Consider the following 19,902-nt stretch of genomic DNA (forward strand, 5'->3'; position numbering starts at 1 on the left):
ATTGTAGTGATAATGACATGTTTGTTCTGTCTAGAACTTTCAAAACTTTCATCTCTAATCTGGCAAAAAAAAATTCTATTTTCTAGTTTTCTGATTCAAATGGAGATGTATCAACCAATTTCAGCTATTTAAAATTGTTACCATTTTATCTTTAACAACATCACACTGAAATGGAACAGAGAGGCTGGAGCAAAAGGAAGTGCTAATGTCAGACACTTGGATTTGTTTAGCAACACAGCAGAAATCTAATTGAAAGTAGTTTTGGAGTAGAAAATAACTACTTATTGTACAGAACAAATTTTATTATCGTAGAAGAAAACTTACTGCACTGAGAATGATCGAGCAAAACAAAACATTGTTCTTTCCACTGCAGTGCTATCCTACAACACAAAACTGAACACAAGACTTTTGGGTTAAGACCTAGTAATGAATCATCATCTCAGCACGGACTTAACTGACAAGATTATGTTTTATTAAATTGAAAAATGATGATTCCAATTTCTGTCCATTTCAGTTTCATTTTCTTTGCCATTGATAGTGATTCAATAGATATATTTTATTTGGATATGAAAATTGTCTATTTTTTATCAGGCAAGCTTAACAAGTTGTCAAGTATTTGATATAGAAATTACACGTTTATGGATTGTGGGTCCCAAGAGTTTTCATTTTCTGCAAATATTCTTTAAAATCTGTTTAATTGGAAATGGTTTTCAACCTATGTTACTAATGGTCTCTGGTTTGTTATTGTCTTGGTAAATCATTGTGGTGACAGTACAAAATGCTGCATTTGTCATGGAGGGAATGACAATACTTGTTTAAGGTGTTTGAATACTGGTCAAGCAGGTTGCTTTGCCTGGGATGGTGGAGAGTATTCAGTTATAATGCTTGTAGACAGTAATCAGCCTTTGGTGAGTCAGCTGCTAAGTTTCTCGTTCCCAAATTCCCAGCCTCTGACCTGCTCTTGTAACCCATGTCAGGAGGGAGTGTTTGATCAGGTGTAAGGGTAGCAGGTGGGGACCCCACTGCTTTCCTGCAATTACCCTAATTAAGTCTGTGGCAAGAGGCTTGTGGAGGCCGCCTTTTACTGCATCAGTTGATACCCTTAATTTGCAGCAACCCTTGTATATTTTCTGGCAGGCTTCAAGAAGGGATCCTCATTCATATGCACCCGCTATCTAATTGGTGAGGGGAGGGAAAACCCACAGATCCAAATCTTTACTGTTGATGATCCCAACAATTCCCTGTGACCTTCGTGCCATCCCCCTTCTCCGCGCCCCATCACCCCCACCCCCACCCCCACCCGCTTGCCATCATTACCCACCTGTGCTTGGGATCAAAATGCCATACAGAAAACAGGTGAAAGTCTTTCGTCTACTCATCAGTTGATTGCAAGACTCCATTTGTCTCCATTAAATATTCTATAATGTTTCTCTTGCACATATTAGTACTATGAAGAAACGATGACTCTGAATATATGGGTCTATACAGTTAAAGCTGGAAATGTGTTGCTGGAAAAGCACAGCAGGTCAGGCAGCATCCAGGGAACAGGAGAATCGACGTTTCGGGCATAAGCCCTTCTTCAGCTTATGCCCGAAACGTCGATTCTCCTGTTCCCTGGATGCTGCCTGACCTGCTGCGCTTTTCCAGCAACACATTTCCAGCTCTGATATCCAGCATCTGCAGACCTCACTTTCTCCTATACAGTTAAAGGTAATGTTGAAGCTTATGAATTATATTCACGTGTTGAACTTAGCTCCCAGTGAACTATTACAGCTCACTTCAATTTACACATACAGACTGCCAAATTAGATGAATAGTACTGAAGCAGTTAGTTTTCAGATGTGCAAACCAAGTTGATATCTAATTGAAATTTTGTCTCCCAATTGTAAGGGAATCTATACTTGTAAAGTTTCAAGTTTTTGAGAACTTGAATCGAGCAGGACAACTGGATAGGGAAACAAAAGCTAAAGCAAAGCTCCAGTTTCTGTAGGAAAAATAAACATATTTGGCAGTCCAATCTTTTGGTAGATTGACTTAATTCGTAGGTCTAAAAAGATAGATCTGAATCTGAGGACCCATATGCTGTAAGGATTGTCAAACTAATCTGTAAGATATGAAACAAAAAAACAACAACTAATGGCAGATGCTGGAAGATCTGTTAATTTTTCTGCCATTCAATACATAACTTACAGTTCAATTGACTACAGTTTGCCTGTTTAACTGTGTTCATTCTGGATGTTGCGTATAGGAGGTTATCTAAAGTAGCATTGGTATTTGATTTGTTTAAGTCATGTACAGTAAAAATGCTTCTATTTTATATCATGGAATTTTGTGGCTTCATTTTTGTAGTAAATAACAGGGATTTTGTAATCATTTAGAAAAAGTTCCTAGTCTCCACCAAGATCATAACAAAATTAATAAAACTCTGGCCTGAGTAGGACCTGAGGGGGTGTTGTCTAACAGAGACACCTAGGGATGCAGGTACATAATTCCAAGTGGACAGCGGTGAAGAAAACGTTTGACAAGTTTGCCTTCATTGGTCAGAGCATTGAGTATTGGAGTTGGGCTATCACGTTGCAGCTCTACAGGACATTGGTGAGGCCACTTTTGGAATACTGTGTACATTCTGGTCACCCTGTTAAAGGAAGGATGTCATTAAACTGGAAAGGGTGCAAAAAAGAATTACAAGGATGCAACGAAGACTGGAGGGTTTGGAGCATCAAAAGCTGAGGGGTGACCTTATGGAGATTTATAAAATAATGAGGGACATAGATAAGGTGAATAGCTAAAGTTTTTTACCTAGGGTAAAGGACTCCAAAATTGGAGGGCATAGGTTTATGTTGAGAGGGGAAAGATTTAAAAGGAACTTGAGCTGCAACCTTTTCAGACAGAAGGTAACCTGTTTCTGGAATGAGCTGTCAGAGGAAGTGGTAAAGCTGAGTATAATTGCAACATTAATGCAGGCAAATAGGACTAATTCAATTAAGGAAGCTTGATGAGTGTGATCAGTTTCCATGCTGTATGACTCTGACTGTGAGCCATGCCTGTATAAAAGTCCTTGGAGCGGCATGATGGCTCAGTGGTGAGTTTTGCTATCAAATAGCACCAGGGACCCAGGCTCAATTCCACCCTTGGGTGACTGTCTCTATGGAGTTTGCATATTCTTCCTGTGTCTGCAAGGGTTTCCTCCAGGTGCTCAGGCTTCCTCCCACAGTCCAAAGATGGGCAGGTCAGGTGGATTGGCCATGGTAAATGCAGAGATAGGCTGGAAGCCTGAGTTTGGGTGAGGTGCTGTTTGGCAGGTCAGCGCAAACTTGATAGGCCAAATGGCCTTTCCCACACTGCAGGGATTCTATGATCCCTTCCATGGTCTTACCCTTTTCACTGTCTGCAACCCTCACTGGCCTTACAACCCTCTGATATAGTTATTTTCTAATCGTAAGGTATCGGAGCAGAATTAGCTCATTCAGCCCATTTGATCATCGCTGATATGTTTCTCATCCCCATTCTCCGGCTCCTCTAATAAGCTTTGATCCTCTTCCTAATCAACCTGTTCAGAGATGTTCTTGCACTCATCTGGATTAGGTGGGACTTGAATCCAGGCCTTCTGGTTCAGAGGTGGGATCACTCTGCCGTGCCACAAAAGCCGTCACAACCCACTGAAATATCTCCTTTCATCTAATGTTGCCCTCTTGACTATCCCAAATGTTAGTCGCTTCACTGTTAGCGCTGTGCCTTTAGCTGCTTTTGTCCTAAGCTCTCGAATTTCTTCTGGAAACCTCTCCATCCCTCTACTTCTTTTGAGATGCTCCTCAATATCTATCCCTTGATTAAGATATTGGACATTTTCCCTCATGCTGCCTTATGTGACATTGTGTCCAATTTTGCTTTAAAAAGCTCCAGTGAAGCCTTAGGGTGATCTATTACAGGAAAAGCACCTATAAATACAAGAAGTTATTGATGCAAAATAAATTGACAGCAAAAGTTGTTATATAAAATAAATATAAATTGAAGTTCAATAGATCCAGTTATCTCCTAGGTTTTTGAACTGGAGGCATATTTTAATTATCTGCAAGGCCGTTGCATTTTCTCTTTGCCTTCAGAATATCTATTGCATTTCTCAGTGCTAGTAATTCCATCATAAATTTAGACAAAATTCTAATAGTGATTAATTTTAAAAAATAAATTATTTTTTCATTCACTGTAATCATAAAGGCAAAACAAGTGCATGCCTCCTGGATTTTTCCTAAACTTGTAGCCATATTTATGGAAGAACTAACTGAAAGAGACCCACTTTCTTGAATAGAAAAATAGATTTCACAAAGAGTTTCAGCATAAGCATCTGTTTAGTATTTCTGTTGTCAACCTGCCATGAAAGATTCATCAGTTTGATTGATTGTAATGTTAACGTTTTGTGTCATGGGCAGTGCAGATGATTTAAAACACTTTAATCATACACCGGTATTATGCAAAAAGCCTTTTAAAATGATTAAACCTTCTAGTCTTTTGTGAATACATTCTATGAATATTCATTATGATTTCCAAATCATCTCTGAAGGTAGAATGCAATGGAAAGGAAAGTCAATGACATGACAACTCAAACAATTAAACGTTTGTTGTCAGAAAGCAAACTAATTTCCATTTGCATTGTACCTTTCACAATCTCAGGACATCGCTTAAAGTACTTCACAATGTAATTAGTTACTTTTAGTGTAGCACATTTTAGTTGGCAAATGCAACATGCTGCAAGATCCCAAAAATAGCAATGACCTTGAATGTTACCAGATTCTAGATTAGTGGTGCTGGAAGAGCACAGCAGTTCAGGCAGCATCCAAGGAGCTTCGAAATCGACATTTCGGACAAAGTCCTTGAATGTTACAAGTTAAGGTATGGATTTTGGCTGGTGTGTCATGTTTTGGTTTAATAGTGCCAAGGAGACATTTACATCCACTTCAATTGACAGGCAAGTCTTTTAATGTTTAATGTTTCACCTCAAAATAGCAATGCATATTTTCATGAACTTGCGTTCTGGTCAACTCTGCATTCAATGTAATCTCCATCTGAAACCATTGAAAACCCTTGCATTGAAGATTTGAATGTTGTTAATGTCAAAATTTCTGTAGGATCCTATTCTTTAAAATATCATGCTCTCAAAATTTACCACACACTGTAAATAAATCACTTCAGTTAACTCACATTTATATTGTGAGTTTAATCAAGAAAAATATCTCCAGGATTTCACAAAAATGTAATCAGACTTAACAGTTGACAAGATGGATCAGTTCTTTATTTTCATTTGCTTTCATACATTGTTAAGATATTTTCAGTGCTCTGCCTTTCAGAAGGTTTGTTGGCTAATATGGCTAATACTGATTAGATATTTGCCAGTTGGCATAGGAATTATTGTGTATTCCCTAATTGGAACTGGGTCATACATGACAATGAGGCTAGACCCTCCCTTCACAACAGGGGAAATGGGTAGAAACTCCGAATGTACTGTTGCTAGGTGTTTGTGTACCAAGGGGTCTACACACAACTTGATGCAACCACACACAAAGGTAGCTATCAGGATGAGGGTGGCGTTGGATACGTTGGCTTCCTCATCCCCCCCCCCCCCATCTAGAGCTTTTTACATGGTGGCCCCGTGAACACAATTCACCTTTGACCTCCAGATGCAGTGGCTCGGGTGACTGCAGTGGTGCAGGCTTGGAATAGGCCAAACCTGCATCGCATACAATAACTCTGACAATACCTCACACCTGATAACCAAGGTTTTACCCACAATGATAAGGGCATGGTTCCCCCACCTGCCAAATTTAAGCCTCACCATGGCAATTCGCTGCTCCCAAATTTTGGTGCACAACCTGGCCCGTCCAAACCATATTCCCAACACTTTCAGGTAATCTGACCTGACAGTGAAGAGGGTAAAGAATTGGCCCAATTCCCAAAGACCGTGACCTCACTCTTGCCTCAAGTTACCTTTGTTTCTGAGGTCAATTTGAACTAGTCGCACATGCTCATGAGTCTGCATACTGATAGTGAATCCAAGCAGAAAACATTGACACCATCCATGTACAGGGAGGCCTTGACCAGCAGGCCTCTGCTACCTGGAATAGTCACCCCTCTCAGGCTTGGCAAAAGGTTCTATACAATGTACAGATAAGGCAGGAGAAAGTGGGCACCCTGGCTGATTCCACATCTGATCGTAAAACTTTGATTCCCACCCATGGATCGCGACTGCACTACTGATGCTGCTGTGGAGCATTCAGAATCAATTGCAGATTCCCTCCCCAAAGCACATTTTTGAGAGCACTTCCCACGAGGGAACTTGGTGGTTGTGCTGGTATTCCCCCATATCTACGGCCTTATCTCTGTACGTTGTATAGAACCTTTTGTCAAGCCTGAGAGGGGTGACTATTCCAGGTAGCAGAGGCCTGCTGGTCAAGGCCTCCCTGTACATGGATGGTGTCAATGTTTTCTCCTGATAAGGACCTTATCCTTTCTGTTGATAATGTTTGTGGGTTAGATGATACTGTCTAAGGAGCCTTGGGGTGAAGGGTGTGAATGTTTACAAATGTTGTGCCAGTCAAGAAGGCTGCTATCCTGAGCGGTGTCAAGCTGCTTAACTGTTGTTGAAACTGCACTAATCCAGGCAAATGGGGAATATTCTAGCACACTTCTGACTTGTGGCTTCTGGTTGGACAAGCTGTGGGGAGTCAGAGTGAATTAATCACTACAGGATTCCTAGCCTCTGACCTATTGTTGCAGTCACAGTATTTATATGGCAAGTCCAGTTCAACTTCTGGTTAATGATAACTCTCCAGGATGTTGACACTGTGGGATTCAGCAGTGACAATGGGCAATGGTTAAATGTCAATGGGCAATGGTTGCATTCTTTCTTGTTGGAGATTGTCATTGCCTAGCACTTGTGTGGCATGAGTGTCACTTATCACTTGTCAGTCCAAGCCTGGACATTGTTCAGATCTGCAGCAATCTGACATGTATTGCTTCAGTACCTAAGGAGTTGCACATGGTCCTGATCATTGTGTAATCATCAGTGAACTTCCCACTCTGGCCTTGTGATGGACGGAGGTTCGTTGAAAAAGCAACTGAAGATGATTGGGCCTAGGACACTACCCTGAGGAACTCCTGCAGAGATGCCCTGGAGCTGAGATGACTGACATTCATCAACCACAACTAAATTAGTTATGGCTCCAAACGGCATAGAATTTTCATAATTTCCATTGACTCCAGCTTTACTTGGGTTCCTGATTCCACATGAGCAAATATGGCCATGATATCAAGAACCATTTATCTTACCTCTGGTCAGCTCTTTTGTCTCTGTCTGAACCAAGCTGTAATCATGTCAGGAATTGAGAGGCCCTGGCAGGATCTAATCTATATGTCAGAGAACAGGTTATTACCAGGTAACTGCTGATTCCTAGCATTATTGATGATCCCTTCCATTACTTTACTGCAGATCAAGAGTAGACTGGTGATACAGTGATAGCTGGGTCGAATTAGTCCTGTTTTTTTTTCTCTGCAGGGTATATCTTGGTAGTTTTCCATATTGTCAACTGGATGCCAGTGTTGTTGTTCTGGAACAGCTTGGCTAAGGGCACGGCAAATTCTGGAGCACGAATCTTCAGTATTATTGGCAGAATATTGTTCAGGCCCATAGTCTTTGCAGTATCCAGTGCCTTCAGCCATTTCTTGATATTTCATGAAATAAATCAAATTGGCTGAAGTCTGGCATCTGTGTAGCTGGGAACCTGTGGAGGAGGCCAAGATGGATCATCCACTCATTGCTACTGAAAGAAGATTGGTGCAAATGCTTCAGCCTGGTCTTTTGCGCTGATGTGCTCAGCTCCTCTGTCATTGATGATACTGATGTTTGCAATATTGTGATAAATTTTCAGTGCGTCAACTTGAGAAAGACAGATGAGACTTGGTAAACATTTAGCAGGTGAGTAATCTAAAACAAAAGAACTGAGATTTGATGGAACACTGGGTAAACTTGGATTATAATCGCTTGACCCAAATTGATAAGGAAGATCTGATGTTTGTTTCAGACAATTAAAGGATAGACACCTCCTTTCTGGCATTTAGAGAATAGTACTGTTGGTTTTGCCAGGGTCCTAATAAGTGATTGAAAATAGATATAATAAGGTAGAACCCTTCAGACCATAGACAGATCCATAACAAGGGAAGATTAATCTTCAGATCAAGCTAAGGTAATTCAAAATGACTCCAGGAGTTTTGTTTTTTGTTCACCCAGCTAGTTACAAATATAGGAAATGAAGTTTTGGAGAAAGGCACAGATATAAAATAATTGAGCTGTTTTAAAATAAATATATAATGATGATATGGCAGCATTAGGAGAGTTGGGGAAAAGTCAGAAGTGAAATCAATAAAAATTACCATGTTAACACAATAATGGAGCATGCCCAATGAATTGAAAACCCGATTTAATTCCTGGGTATGTAATTATTAAAATAGGACGATCTTTTTATCATTCCTGCCACTCTTCAGTTGCAACATGTTGCAAAACATGATTTATCAGTGGATTAGTGTAATAATTGACCGCCTGTGATTTTTAATGCTGTATGCAGGGCACTCTGAATCTTGAAAAGGATGATGGTGAGGAATATGAGGACAATATGGATGTGTTCGATGATAGCAGCTCAAGTCCTTCTGGCACATTGCGGATGTATCCCCTTACCTGCAAGGTGCTGTATTCATATAAGGTCAGTAAAATTTAAAAGATGTATTTTGAGAATGGTGTGAAATGTGATTTTGTTCTCCCTGACAGTGAAAGGACTCCATTTCCCAGGTCAGTGGAAGTTGATGAGGTGAAAGCCACATTAGAATGCCTTTCTGACACATTTCTATTATTTGGATAACTTCTGAGGAGGACAAGGAAGTAAGTTGGTAACTCAACTAAGCAGACAGCCAGTTCCACCATGCAAAGATTTAGTTTCCAATATAGTTATAATTTTCTTGCCATTGGAAAGAGACCCTGCCACAAGTAGAACCTGCCACAGAAGACAATTAGAGCTGAAGGATTTATGTACAAATAGAGATACCACCAAGACAAAAGGCTGGCAGAGTAACAAAAACCAATTATGCGGCAAAAAACACCCTTCACAGCAGCAGCCCTACCAGCTGTAAACTCTTCAATCTCGCATTTGCAAGAGACCTCAGATGTATTTCCATGCTTGTTTACCTGCCTCACCAGGACGCACCTCTCCTGGTGAAGCTACCTGCTGAACATTACTGCAATCCTCTGGGTTTCATGTTTTCCTGCTCCTTCTACCATTCTTACATCAACTGGGGTGCCAGAAACACAAGTTTAATTATCTTGCCCCATCCAAGAACATCACGCATGATATCCCACCACTGCCATTTTCAAGTACCCAACCTGTAAAAAGGCCAATGTCAGAATTATGAATGCAAATTGGAAGCAGGAGTAAACTGTTCAGTCCCACAAGCCTGTTCTGTCATTCTGTAGAATCATGACCAATCTTATTGTAACCTCCAATCTTTCCTCCCTCTCTGTCTCTGTTCAAAATATTGAATGGTGCTGTTGCCACATCTTTTCAGGAATTTTTCAATTTCTCACCATTTTAAAAAATACTGTGTACATCTGTTTTTTCTATCAAAGTGGATACCCTTCCATTTTTTTCACTTAATATTCCAGCTGCTATGTTTTTATCCAGTTATTAAATCTGTCCAGATCCTCCTGAAAGCATTTTATATATGTATCATAACACATATTTCTGCTTTACTTTGTATCATCTGCAAATTTGAAAATGCTGCATTTAGTCCCCACATCCAAATCATTGATTTTTTTTGTGAACAGCTGGGAGTCAGTACTGATGGTTGTGGTATCCCGCAAGTCACAGTCTTCCAACAGTGAGAATGACCTCATTATTCCTACTCTCTGATTCTGCCTGTTAACCAGTCCCTAATCTATACCAGTACATTACCTCTCATTCCATCTCCTTTAATTTGGCTAAACAATCTCCCCAGGGACACCTTATCAAAAGCCTCTGAAATCCAAGTATGCAGTGTCCATTGACTTCCCATTATCAATTTTGTTAGTAACGTTAACAAAAAAAAAACTCTTAACATGTTGTCTAACACGCATCTATGCTGATTGTGATGAATCAGATTCATTTTTTATCCAGTGTACTTTTATCACATCCTTTTTGATAGAATGTTACTCGGGGAAACTGACAATGTAAGGTAGATGGACTCTAGTTCCCTTTTTTTGTCCCCTTGCTCCTTTCTTAACTTTTGCAAGTTTTAAGTCTGCAGGAAAGATTCCCAAATCTATGGAAGTTTGGAAGATAATTACTAAATGCATCGAGTATCTCTACAGCTATCTCCTTCAACACTCTGGGATGCAGATTATCAGCTCTTGGAAGTATTTTAGCTTTCAGCTCCATTAATTTCTCCAGTACGATTTTCCTACCAGTACTAATTTTCTTCAATACTTCATTCTCCCCTGTTGCCTTGATCTTTAATTCTGCGAGATTTCCCATACTATCTTTAGTGATAACAGAAAGCAATCATTCTGTTTCAGTACTATTCATTCATCCTTCATTATAAATTCTCCTGACATCATTTTTCCTGGACTCTGCATAGCCAAACATTTAGTCTTTTGCAAACTTGCTGAGTGTTTTAGTCATTTTTGTTTTCTTTGCTAGATTGCATTTGTATTCTATTGGCCCTTTCCTTATCAGTTTCTTGGTCCTGCTTTGCAGAGTTCTAAAAATTTCCCAATCCTCAGATTTATTACAATTGCTGGCCATTTTATGAGCCTTTTCTTTGAGTCTTATGCAAGCCTTAAGTTCTTTTGTCAGCCACAATTGACTGACCATTTTGAGTTGTTTCACCGTGAAGGAATGTAATGTTGCTGTAAGCCATTTAGTAGTTCTTTAAAGACTATCCATTATCTATGTGCAGAGTGTGGTGCTGTCTGACCTGCTGTATTTTTCCAGCTCCACACTCTCAATTCTAATCTCCAGCATCTGCAATCCTCACTTTCGCCTATTATCTATGTATAGTCATGCCTTTTAATGTAGTTACCCAGTCCAGCTCAGCCAACTTGTCTCTCATAGTTTTCTTTACATTCAAGTTTTAACATCCTTGTTTCAGGTTGAACTCCATCCCTTTCAACCGGAATGTAAAATTCTATCATATTGTTGTCACTCATCCTTAAATGTTCTTTTTTTACAGATTATTAATTAAGCTGTTTCATAGTATGTTATTAAATCCAAAATAACCTGTCCTTAGTCAGCTCTTCAAATGCTGCTCTAGAAAACCATCCACCACTCCAAAAACACGTACTCTATAGCTTTATTGCTGAATTAGTTTACTCAGTCTATCAGCAGATTGAAGCCACTAATGATTACTGTGTTACATATGCTATAAGCTCACAGTTCATGATTTATATCACGGCCCAAATTACCACTCCTACTTGATGGCCTGTAAATAACCCCAGAGGTAAAAACAATGACTGCAGATGCTGGAAACCAGATTCTGGATCAGTGGTGCTGGAAGAGCACAGCAATTCAGGCAGCATCCGAGGAGCTTCGAAATCGACGTTTCGGGCAAAAGCCCTTCATCAGGAATAAAGGCAGAGAGCCTGAAGCGTGGAGAGATAAGCTAGAGAAGGGTGGGGGTGGGGATAGAGTAGCATAGAGTACAATAGGTCAGTGGGGGAGGAGATGAAGGTGATAGGTCAGGGACGAGAGGGTGGAGTGGATAGGTGGAAAAGGAGCTGGGCAGGTCGGACAAGTCCGGACAAGTCAAGGGGACAGTTTTGCTGGAGGTTAGAAACTAGGGTGAGGTGGGGGAAGGGGAAATGAGGAAGCTGTTGAAATCCACATTGATGCCCTGGGGTTGAAGTGTTCCGAGGCGGAAGATGAGGCGTTCTTCTTCCATGCGTCTGGTGGTGAGGGAGCGGTGGTGGAGGAGGCCCAGCACCTCCATATCCTCGGCAGAGTGGGAGGGGGAGTTGAAATGTTGAGCCACGGGGCGGTTTGGTTGATTAGTGCGGGTGTCTCGGAGATGTTCCCTAAAGCGCTCTACTAGGAGGCGCCCAGTCTCCCCAATGTCCTGCTCCTTGCTGTTTCTCATTTCTGCGCAAACCGGTTACTCTCACTTTTCTTCCTATGAGATCCTCCCTTACTAATGTACTGATCCCATCTTCTATCTTCAGCACAACTCTTCCTTTTTTCCCTTCTCATCTATTCTCTCCAAATGTCAAATATTCTTGAATACTTAGTTTCCAGTCCTGGTCACTCTGCATCTGTGTATCAGTAACGACAATTATATCATGACCAGTCACCTCTATTTGTAACTTTAGAGCATCTAACTTGTTGCAAATGCTACATGAATTCAAGTTGAGTGCCCTTTGCCTTTTTGCATCATTCCACATTTGAGGCACATTCAATACTTGGCTTTATTTCTCCTGTGTTCTAGTTTCCCTCACTGCTTTTCTACTTCCTGTTACCATCTTTCACTCCCTTCCAATTTGTGTTCCCCTCCGTTTCCCATCCCCTGGCAAGCGACTATAAACCAAGCTCAACAATATTACCAAATCTCCCTGCAAGGATATCAGTCCTAATTTTGTTTAGGTGTAACCCATGCAGTCTGTAATCCCACCTGCCTCATAACTGGTTCCAATGCATCAGAAATCTGATACCTGGCCTCCTATATCAGTTCTCCAGCTATGTGCTCAGTTGATTGATTTTCCTGTTCTTATGCTGACTGATGTGACACTGGGTATAATTTGGGAACAGTGCTCTGGATTTCCTAACCCCCTGACTACTGCTTTTAGGACCGTGTCCATGTTACTACATATGTTGCTGTTACCAATGATTTATGGCTGATCCCCTCTCCTAGATTCAGCAAAAATGGCACCATACTGACAAAGAAAGTGATGAAGTTTTGTTGGTTCGGACGCCTTCTTGCAGAGCACTTCAGGGAACATCTCCAGAACACCCGCATCAATCAATCCCGTTGCCACATGGCCGAGCATTTCAACTCCCCCTCCCACTCTGCTGAGGACATGCAGGTCCTGGGCCGCCTCCATTGCCACTCCCTCTCTACCCAACGCCTGGAGGAAGAATGCCTCATCTTCCGCCTCGGCACCCTTCAACCTCAGGGCATCCATGTGGACTTCACCAGTTTCCTCATTTCCCCTCCCCCCACCTTACCCCAGTTCCAACCTTCCAGCTCAGCACCATCCCATGACCTGTCCCACCTGTCAGTCTTCCTTCCCACTAAGCGCTCCACCCTCATCTCCGACCTGTCACCTTCACCCCCACCTCCATCCACCAATTGCACTCCCGGCTACTTCTCCCCAACCACACCTTCCTCCCATTTATCTCTCCACCCCCGTGGCAATACAGCCTCATTCCTGATGAAAGGCACCTGCCCAAAACGTAGATTCTCCAGCTCCTCAGATGCTGCATGACCTGCTGTGCTTTTTCAGCACTACACACTCTCGACTTCGTACTATTACAACTGAGCAAAACATATGGAATGGAAAGGAAACTTTGATTGTCCACTCATGTTTCCACCACCCTTGCCTGGATTGCTGATGCCAAAAACTCAGGCCAGAAACCGCTAGCTCAGTACAAGCTATTACATTTATTTCTGTATTTTAATTCCTCTAATTAAGCAGAGTGAACCTATGAAAAACATTGTATTTTAAGGGCTTGCAAAGTTTCTCACAGTTGTAGTCATTTAAAGTCGGAAAGGGCATAAATTCAAAACAAACTTCTTGGAAAACTAAGTGATCAAATTTGTTGTCTGGATTGACTCAAAACAACATTAAGTTCAATATAAACAAGCAAAGGGTGTCTCAAATCTGCATAGAATTAGATACTTGGATGTTAATATATTTGAACGCTCAACTGAGGAATGCAGCAGAATTGGTAAAATGTCATGACATTTGCTGGATTCTTTCAATTGTTTAAATTTCAACAACATTGTCAAATCGAGCACAGAAGTAAGCTTAATAAAATTAGGTATAATAATTAAAGAAAAGTCCTGTAATGAGTGGTTAAAATAATAAAAGTGTTCCATTGATACAGAAGCTATTGAATGAATCTCAACTGAATGATTCAGAAAAAGAAAGGTTAATTATTTGACATCAATTAGCGATGAACACTTACAGAAAAACTAATGATATAAAATTTGTGTTCTCGTCTAAAGATCTGATTAAGAAACATCCTCACCAATTTTGCACTCTCCTTTCCTAATGTCATTAACTACATAAAATTCTACAGCTAACAGGTACCATTGTGGTATCTTGCCACATTGATCTTTAGTTTTATATGAGCCATAGCTTTGCTTTTTCTGCTTTGCTGTAACCAAGAAGTATGAAGTATTTCAAAAGCCAAATTATATTGATTTTTTCTTTGCTCTATGCACAGAATTGTGCTGAAAATGTGCAGAAATTGGCCCTCGGATTTATGTGGAAAATAGTTGAACTTTTCTGTCTTTGGTCTATTTTGGCATCATTTGCATTACAACTACAGAACTCTTAGGAAGCAGTTTTCGTTGGCACAGTTGCAAAACAGAAATTCATGGACAAGGTCATTCTAACTGCAAAGTGCAGTGTTTTGTGCTGGGCCTAATTCTGGGATCCTCCATCAGCATCACTGCAAAGCAAGCTGCTTCACACTAGTCTATTATCATCATACATCCAATCTATATTCCTCAGTTATTGAGTTTATTTCAGTAGCTTTTTTGAGTGAAAATATATTCATATTAATCATACTTTTAATCATTGTATTTTCAGGGTTTGGTGCTGTATATTTTAAGTATTAAAATGAATGTGAAAGTGAATAATGAATTTTTGTGTTAAAACATTCATTTCAAGCTAAAGCAGGCTAGAAAATGAAATGATTTCAGCTAAGTAATTAAGCACAACTTATTTGAAACATGTCAAGAACACAAAGTATCCATAATTGGAAAAGCTTTTATTCAGATTCATAGAGTCATAGAGGTTTACAGCATCGAAAGTGGCCATTCTGTCCCTCTAGCTGTTAATTTGCACCACTTGTGAATTGACATATATGGTTACTGTTTATCCTGTTTGCTTATTGTAGGCTAATCAACCAGATGAGCTCACAATTGAAGAACATGAATTCTTGGAAGTAATTGAAGATGGTGACATGGAAGACTGGGTGAAGGTTTGCATTGCATTTCATGTTGTGCTATTCTCCAAGTTTCTATTACTGAACGCAAGTGTCAACTATCAATCAGAACTTGTGGCTTCAAGTTTCACTCGAGACTTGAGTACCAAAGACCAGGCTGATAATGCATTATAGCACTGAGGAACTTCACCGGCTGTGTCTCGCTGTCTTGCGCGCGCTCTCTGGCTCAGGTGCACTGGCTCTGGCTCTCGTGCTGTCTTTGGCTCAGGCTCTCACACTCCTTCTCACAGGTAGGCATAAACGATCTGGCACTAATTTGTAAAAGAGCAAGGGCATCATCCCTGTTGGCTTGGCCTTTGAATTAAAACATTTTAATATATTTTGAAAGACCTAGTAATTCACAGTTTATAAATCGAATAATTTATCACAATCTTATCATTGTTCCCCTTTGAAAATAATTGAAAGCTAGAATAGTTCACGAGTAACATTTTAGCTCCGCAGATCAGATCCTGGAAAAATTGCCCTGGGATGTCGGATTTTCATTTCAATTGGCGAGGATTCTTGGGTCATGGCCTGGGCAACTGTTAAGTGAGAGCAGGGCTTCTTAATTGTGAATACAGGCTAGGTGCATGACCTGTCTCAGTTCATTGTCATATAATACAGTTTAATAATTTAAAAAACTGGAATCATGTCCCCAGCCCACACCTTTCACAGCCCCTCCCTCCTACACACTGCTAAAGCCCTATCCATGCCACCTCGTATTCTCCATGCTACCTTATGTCCCTGTACCTATCCTATGGCCCCTTATATGACCTATGTCACCCTGTGATCCTCTACCCACCTACATGGACTCTCATGCCCTCACTACATCCTAGGCTCCACATACCACTGGCCCTCTATAATTTATTTGGCAATTTATGCCAATCCCTACATCCTACTCTCCATTATTATGTCCTCCCCCCTCTTCCAGCCCCATTTCAATTCCAGCCCATCTAGATTCTACCATAGGCAGACATCAGGAGCCATGCTGACGTAAAGTGGTGTGTTTATTCTTCAACTGTTCAAATGCTTATGTTCCTTTTAAGCACATTCTTCTCTACATTTTGTAATTTCAGAGATTTATCATCTCTGGTATGGCTAGAATTTGGACCTTTTCTTTGTGAGCACATTTTTTTTTTAGTGTTAATTATTGTACTGCAGGGGACTTCTCAGTGTTGAAAATGACCACTTTTGAAGTCAATGTCACTCAAGTTCATTGGACATCATTGCTTAATTTCACTAAAACTTTAAAATCACATCTTGGTTAAAACAGGTTTTTAATTTATTTTTCATGAGAATGTGCTTGGATGTGGTTCAGAACCTTCCCAACTGTTGATTTTTGTAGGGGAAAATGCTCAAACAATAGCATTTATTTCTCTTGTTGGTATATTATTTGTATGTTTTCTGTCATTTAAAGGCAAGGAATAAGGCAGCTCAAGTAGGATATGTACCAGAGAAGTACCTGCAGTTTCCAACTTCCAACAGTCTAATCAGTATGTTGCAAACTCTGGGTTCCTTGGATGCACGATCTCATTCCTCCAGCAACTCTACAGAGCCTGATCTGGTAACTGGTGGCATTAATGGAGATTCCAATGGTAGGCCTTTTTTTCAATTTCATTGTAACTTTTTTTCACAGATATATGGGCCATTTTTCTGGTTGTTTGTCCAGCTGATTTCAGTACGAAATTTGTCCAATTAGTGGAAAAATGTTCAAAATGAATGTCTTTGAAAAAAGTATAAATTTAATTTTGGTTCTAATGTTGACGTAATGAAATACAGAAGAAATCTGGCAAAATGGAATTTTTAAAATAAGATGTTGCCACCTTGTCGTCCCTGGTTAGAATCCTCCCAGAGCAAATTTGAAGATCTGTTTGGTTTTGGAGCATCAAATTTACAAAAGTATATGCTGGTTCAGCAGACTTTACAGCAGTGCTGAATTAGAATTTCAGGTCTTGGGCAGTAAACAATAAAATTGAATTTTTATAAACCAAATCATTGTAATATATTGCTTCCTCTCTCACACCACACCAGGTGATGCAAATTTATGTTATGATTTTTTTTGTAAGTACATACAGTGTACAATAAAGTGACAAGATTCTGTAGTTTTGAACAAATAAACATATATTTTATTAAACAGAGATAGAAAAGTGCAACAATCTATCATATACAATTTGTATTGTAACATCCAGAATTAATGTGAGCTAAGTGGCAAATTGTGGGAAAGTTCCCTTTAAATATGTTCAAAACAGATCCCATGAATTCCCCATACATTGGACATAGAACAGTATAGGCCCTTCGGCCCTCAATGTTGTGCCAACCTTTTATCCTACTCTAAAGTCAAACTAATCTACATACCCTTCATCTTACGATCACCCATGTCCGTTTCCAAGAATTGCTTAAATGTCCTTAATGTATCTGACTCTACTACTACTGCTGACAGTACATTCTATGTACCCACCACTCTCTGTGTAAAGAAGCTGTCTCTGACCTTAAACCTTCTTTCAATCACCTTAAAATTATGCCCCCTTATGATAGCTATTTCTGCCCTGGGAAAAAAATCTCTGGCTATTCATTCTATCTATGCCTTGCATCATCATATACATCTCTATCAAGTCACTTCTCATTCTTCTTCGCTCCAATGAAAAAAGCCCTCGTTCTCTCAACCTTCCTTCATAAGACATGCCCTCCAGTCTAGTCAACATCCTGGTAAACCTGCACCCTCTGTAAAGCCTTGCTATAATGAGGCGACCAGAACTGACGATAATATTCCAAATGTGGTCTGACCAGGGCTTTATAGAGCTGCAGCATAACCTCACGGCTCTTAAACGCAATTCCCCTGCTGATGAAAGCCAACACTTCATACGCCTTCTTACAACCTATCAACTGGGGTGGCAACTTTGAGGGATCTATGGACGTGGGCCCCAAGATCCATTTGTTCCTCCACATTGCCAAGAATCCTGCCTTCAACCCTGTAATCAGCATTCAAATTCAACCTTCCAAAATGAATCACTTCACACTTTACCAGATTGAACTCTATCTGCCATTTATCAGCCCAGCTCTGCGTCCTGTCAATGTCCAGTTGCAACCTACAACGGCCCTCCACACTATCCACAACTCCTCCAACCTTCGTGTCATCGGCAAACTTACTAACCCACCTGTCTACTTCCTCATCCAAGTCATTTATAAAATTCACAAAGAGCAGAGGTCCCAGAACAGATCCCTGTGGAACACCACTGTCACCGAACTCCAGGCTGAATATTTTCTATCTACTACCACTGTCTGTCTTCTATGGGCCAGCCAAATTTCCCTATATCCCATGCCTCCTTTCTTTCTGAATGAGCCTACCATGGGGAACCTTATCAAACGCCTTGCTAAAATTCATATACACCACATCCACTGCTCTATCTTTGTCAATGTGTTTTGTCATATCCTCAAAAAATTCTATAAGGCTTGGGAGGCATGACCTGCCCTTCACAAGCCCATGCTGACTATCTCTAATCAAGCTATGATTTTTCAAATAATCATAAATCCTGTGTCTCAGAATCCTCTCCAATAATTTGCCCACCACTGATGTAAGACTGACCGGTCTGTAATTCCCAGGGTTATACCTATTTGCTTTCTTGAACAAGGGAATAACATTTGCCACCCTCCAATCATCTGGTACGACTCCAGTGGACAGTGAGGATGCAAAGGTGCAGCAATCTCTTCACTCACTTCCCATGGCAACCTTGGGTAAATCCTATCTGGCCCAGGGGACTTATCTATTCTCATGTTTTTCAAAATTTCCAGCACATCTTCCTTAAAATCAACCTGCTTGAGCATATCAACCTGTTTCATGCTATTCTCACAAATGACAAGATTCAGTGAATACTGAAGCAAAGTATTCATTAAGGACCTCCCCTATCTCCTCTGATCCAGGCACAAATTTCCTCCACTGACCTCACTCTGACCATCCTTTTATTCCTCACAAGTGTAGAATGCCTTGGGGTTTTCCTTAATCCTGCCCCCATATAGCTTTCCTAAATCCATTCTTCAGTTCCTTCCTGGCATTGGTAATGCTTTGATTGTCCAATCTAATCAAAACTTTCCAATATCTTCTCTGTCAAAGCCATGGAACTTGCTCAAATGCTGCTCTATCATTTAACAGTCTCAACAACTGCTCATGTTCTGAAGTTCACAGTGCTAATTGCACTTGCCTAGATTCTGGAAACTTCACTCCAGAACCATCTCACAGGCACCAGTTTCAGCTCATCTGCAGACAGCTAACTTTACCATGCTGGTACTGCCCTGTATTTTTCTGAACTCTAATCTTGCTCAGCTGCATAGAGTACGTACTGCTTCTGAGCTTTCTTCACCTTTGTTCTCAGCTACACTGAACTATTAAAGAGACATGGCTTATTCACAGCAATCCCACCCCCCAAAAGCTAGCAACCTTCTCCTCTGCCTTTGACCAGCAAATTAAACTGCTGTTCAGTAACACTTGAACTTTTCTGAGTGAACTATTGAAATTCTAGCAACAATCCTGTTTCCCACCCTCTTCTTCCCCCCCCCCCCCAATCCACCTTGTTAGGCAAGATTGCATTTAGCAACCAAGCAATCAAATTGGTACAACAACAACAAAAATCAAGACTTATTGGTAAGACTCTTTGTGGTACTCATAAATATGTACCAGGAAGATCCCAAG

General features: G+C 40.5%; 1 protein-coding gene across 7 annotated transcripts in view; it reads left to right on the forward strand.

The window, feature by feature from the left end:
- The window catches only part of LOC122550843 (F-BAR and double SH3 domains protein 2-like), a 230,720-nt gene that overhangs the window by 178,159 nt on the left and 32,659 nt on the right, over window positions 1–19,902 (forward strand). For all 7 annotated transcript variants that reach the window (XM_087988313.1, XM_043692169.2, XM_087988314.1 and 4 more), the window contains 3 exons: window positions 8,613–8,747; window positions 15,132–15,215; window positions 16,636–16,813. In XM_087988313.1, coding sequence (XP_087844439.1) covers window positions 8,613–8,747; window positions 15,132–15,215; window positions 16,636–16,813 — 397 coding nt within the window. The remainder of the gene's footprint in view (window positions 1–8,612; window positions 8,748–15,131; window positions 15,216–16,635; window positions 16,814–19,902) is intronic.

Source organism: Chiloscyllium plagiosum, unplaced genomic scaffold (genome assembly GCF_037043375.1).
Source record: "Chiloscyllium plagiosum isolate Xiang-an unplaced genomic scaffold, Cpla_swu_hap1 HiC_scaffold_6, whole genome shotgun sequence".
Classification (NCBI taxonomy): Eukaryota; Metazoa; Chordata; class Chondrichthyes; order Orectolobiformes; family Hemiscylliidae; genus Chiloscyllium; species Chiloscyllium plagiosum.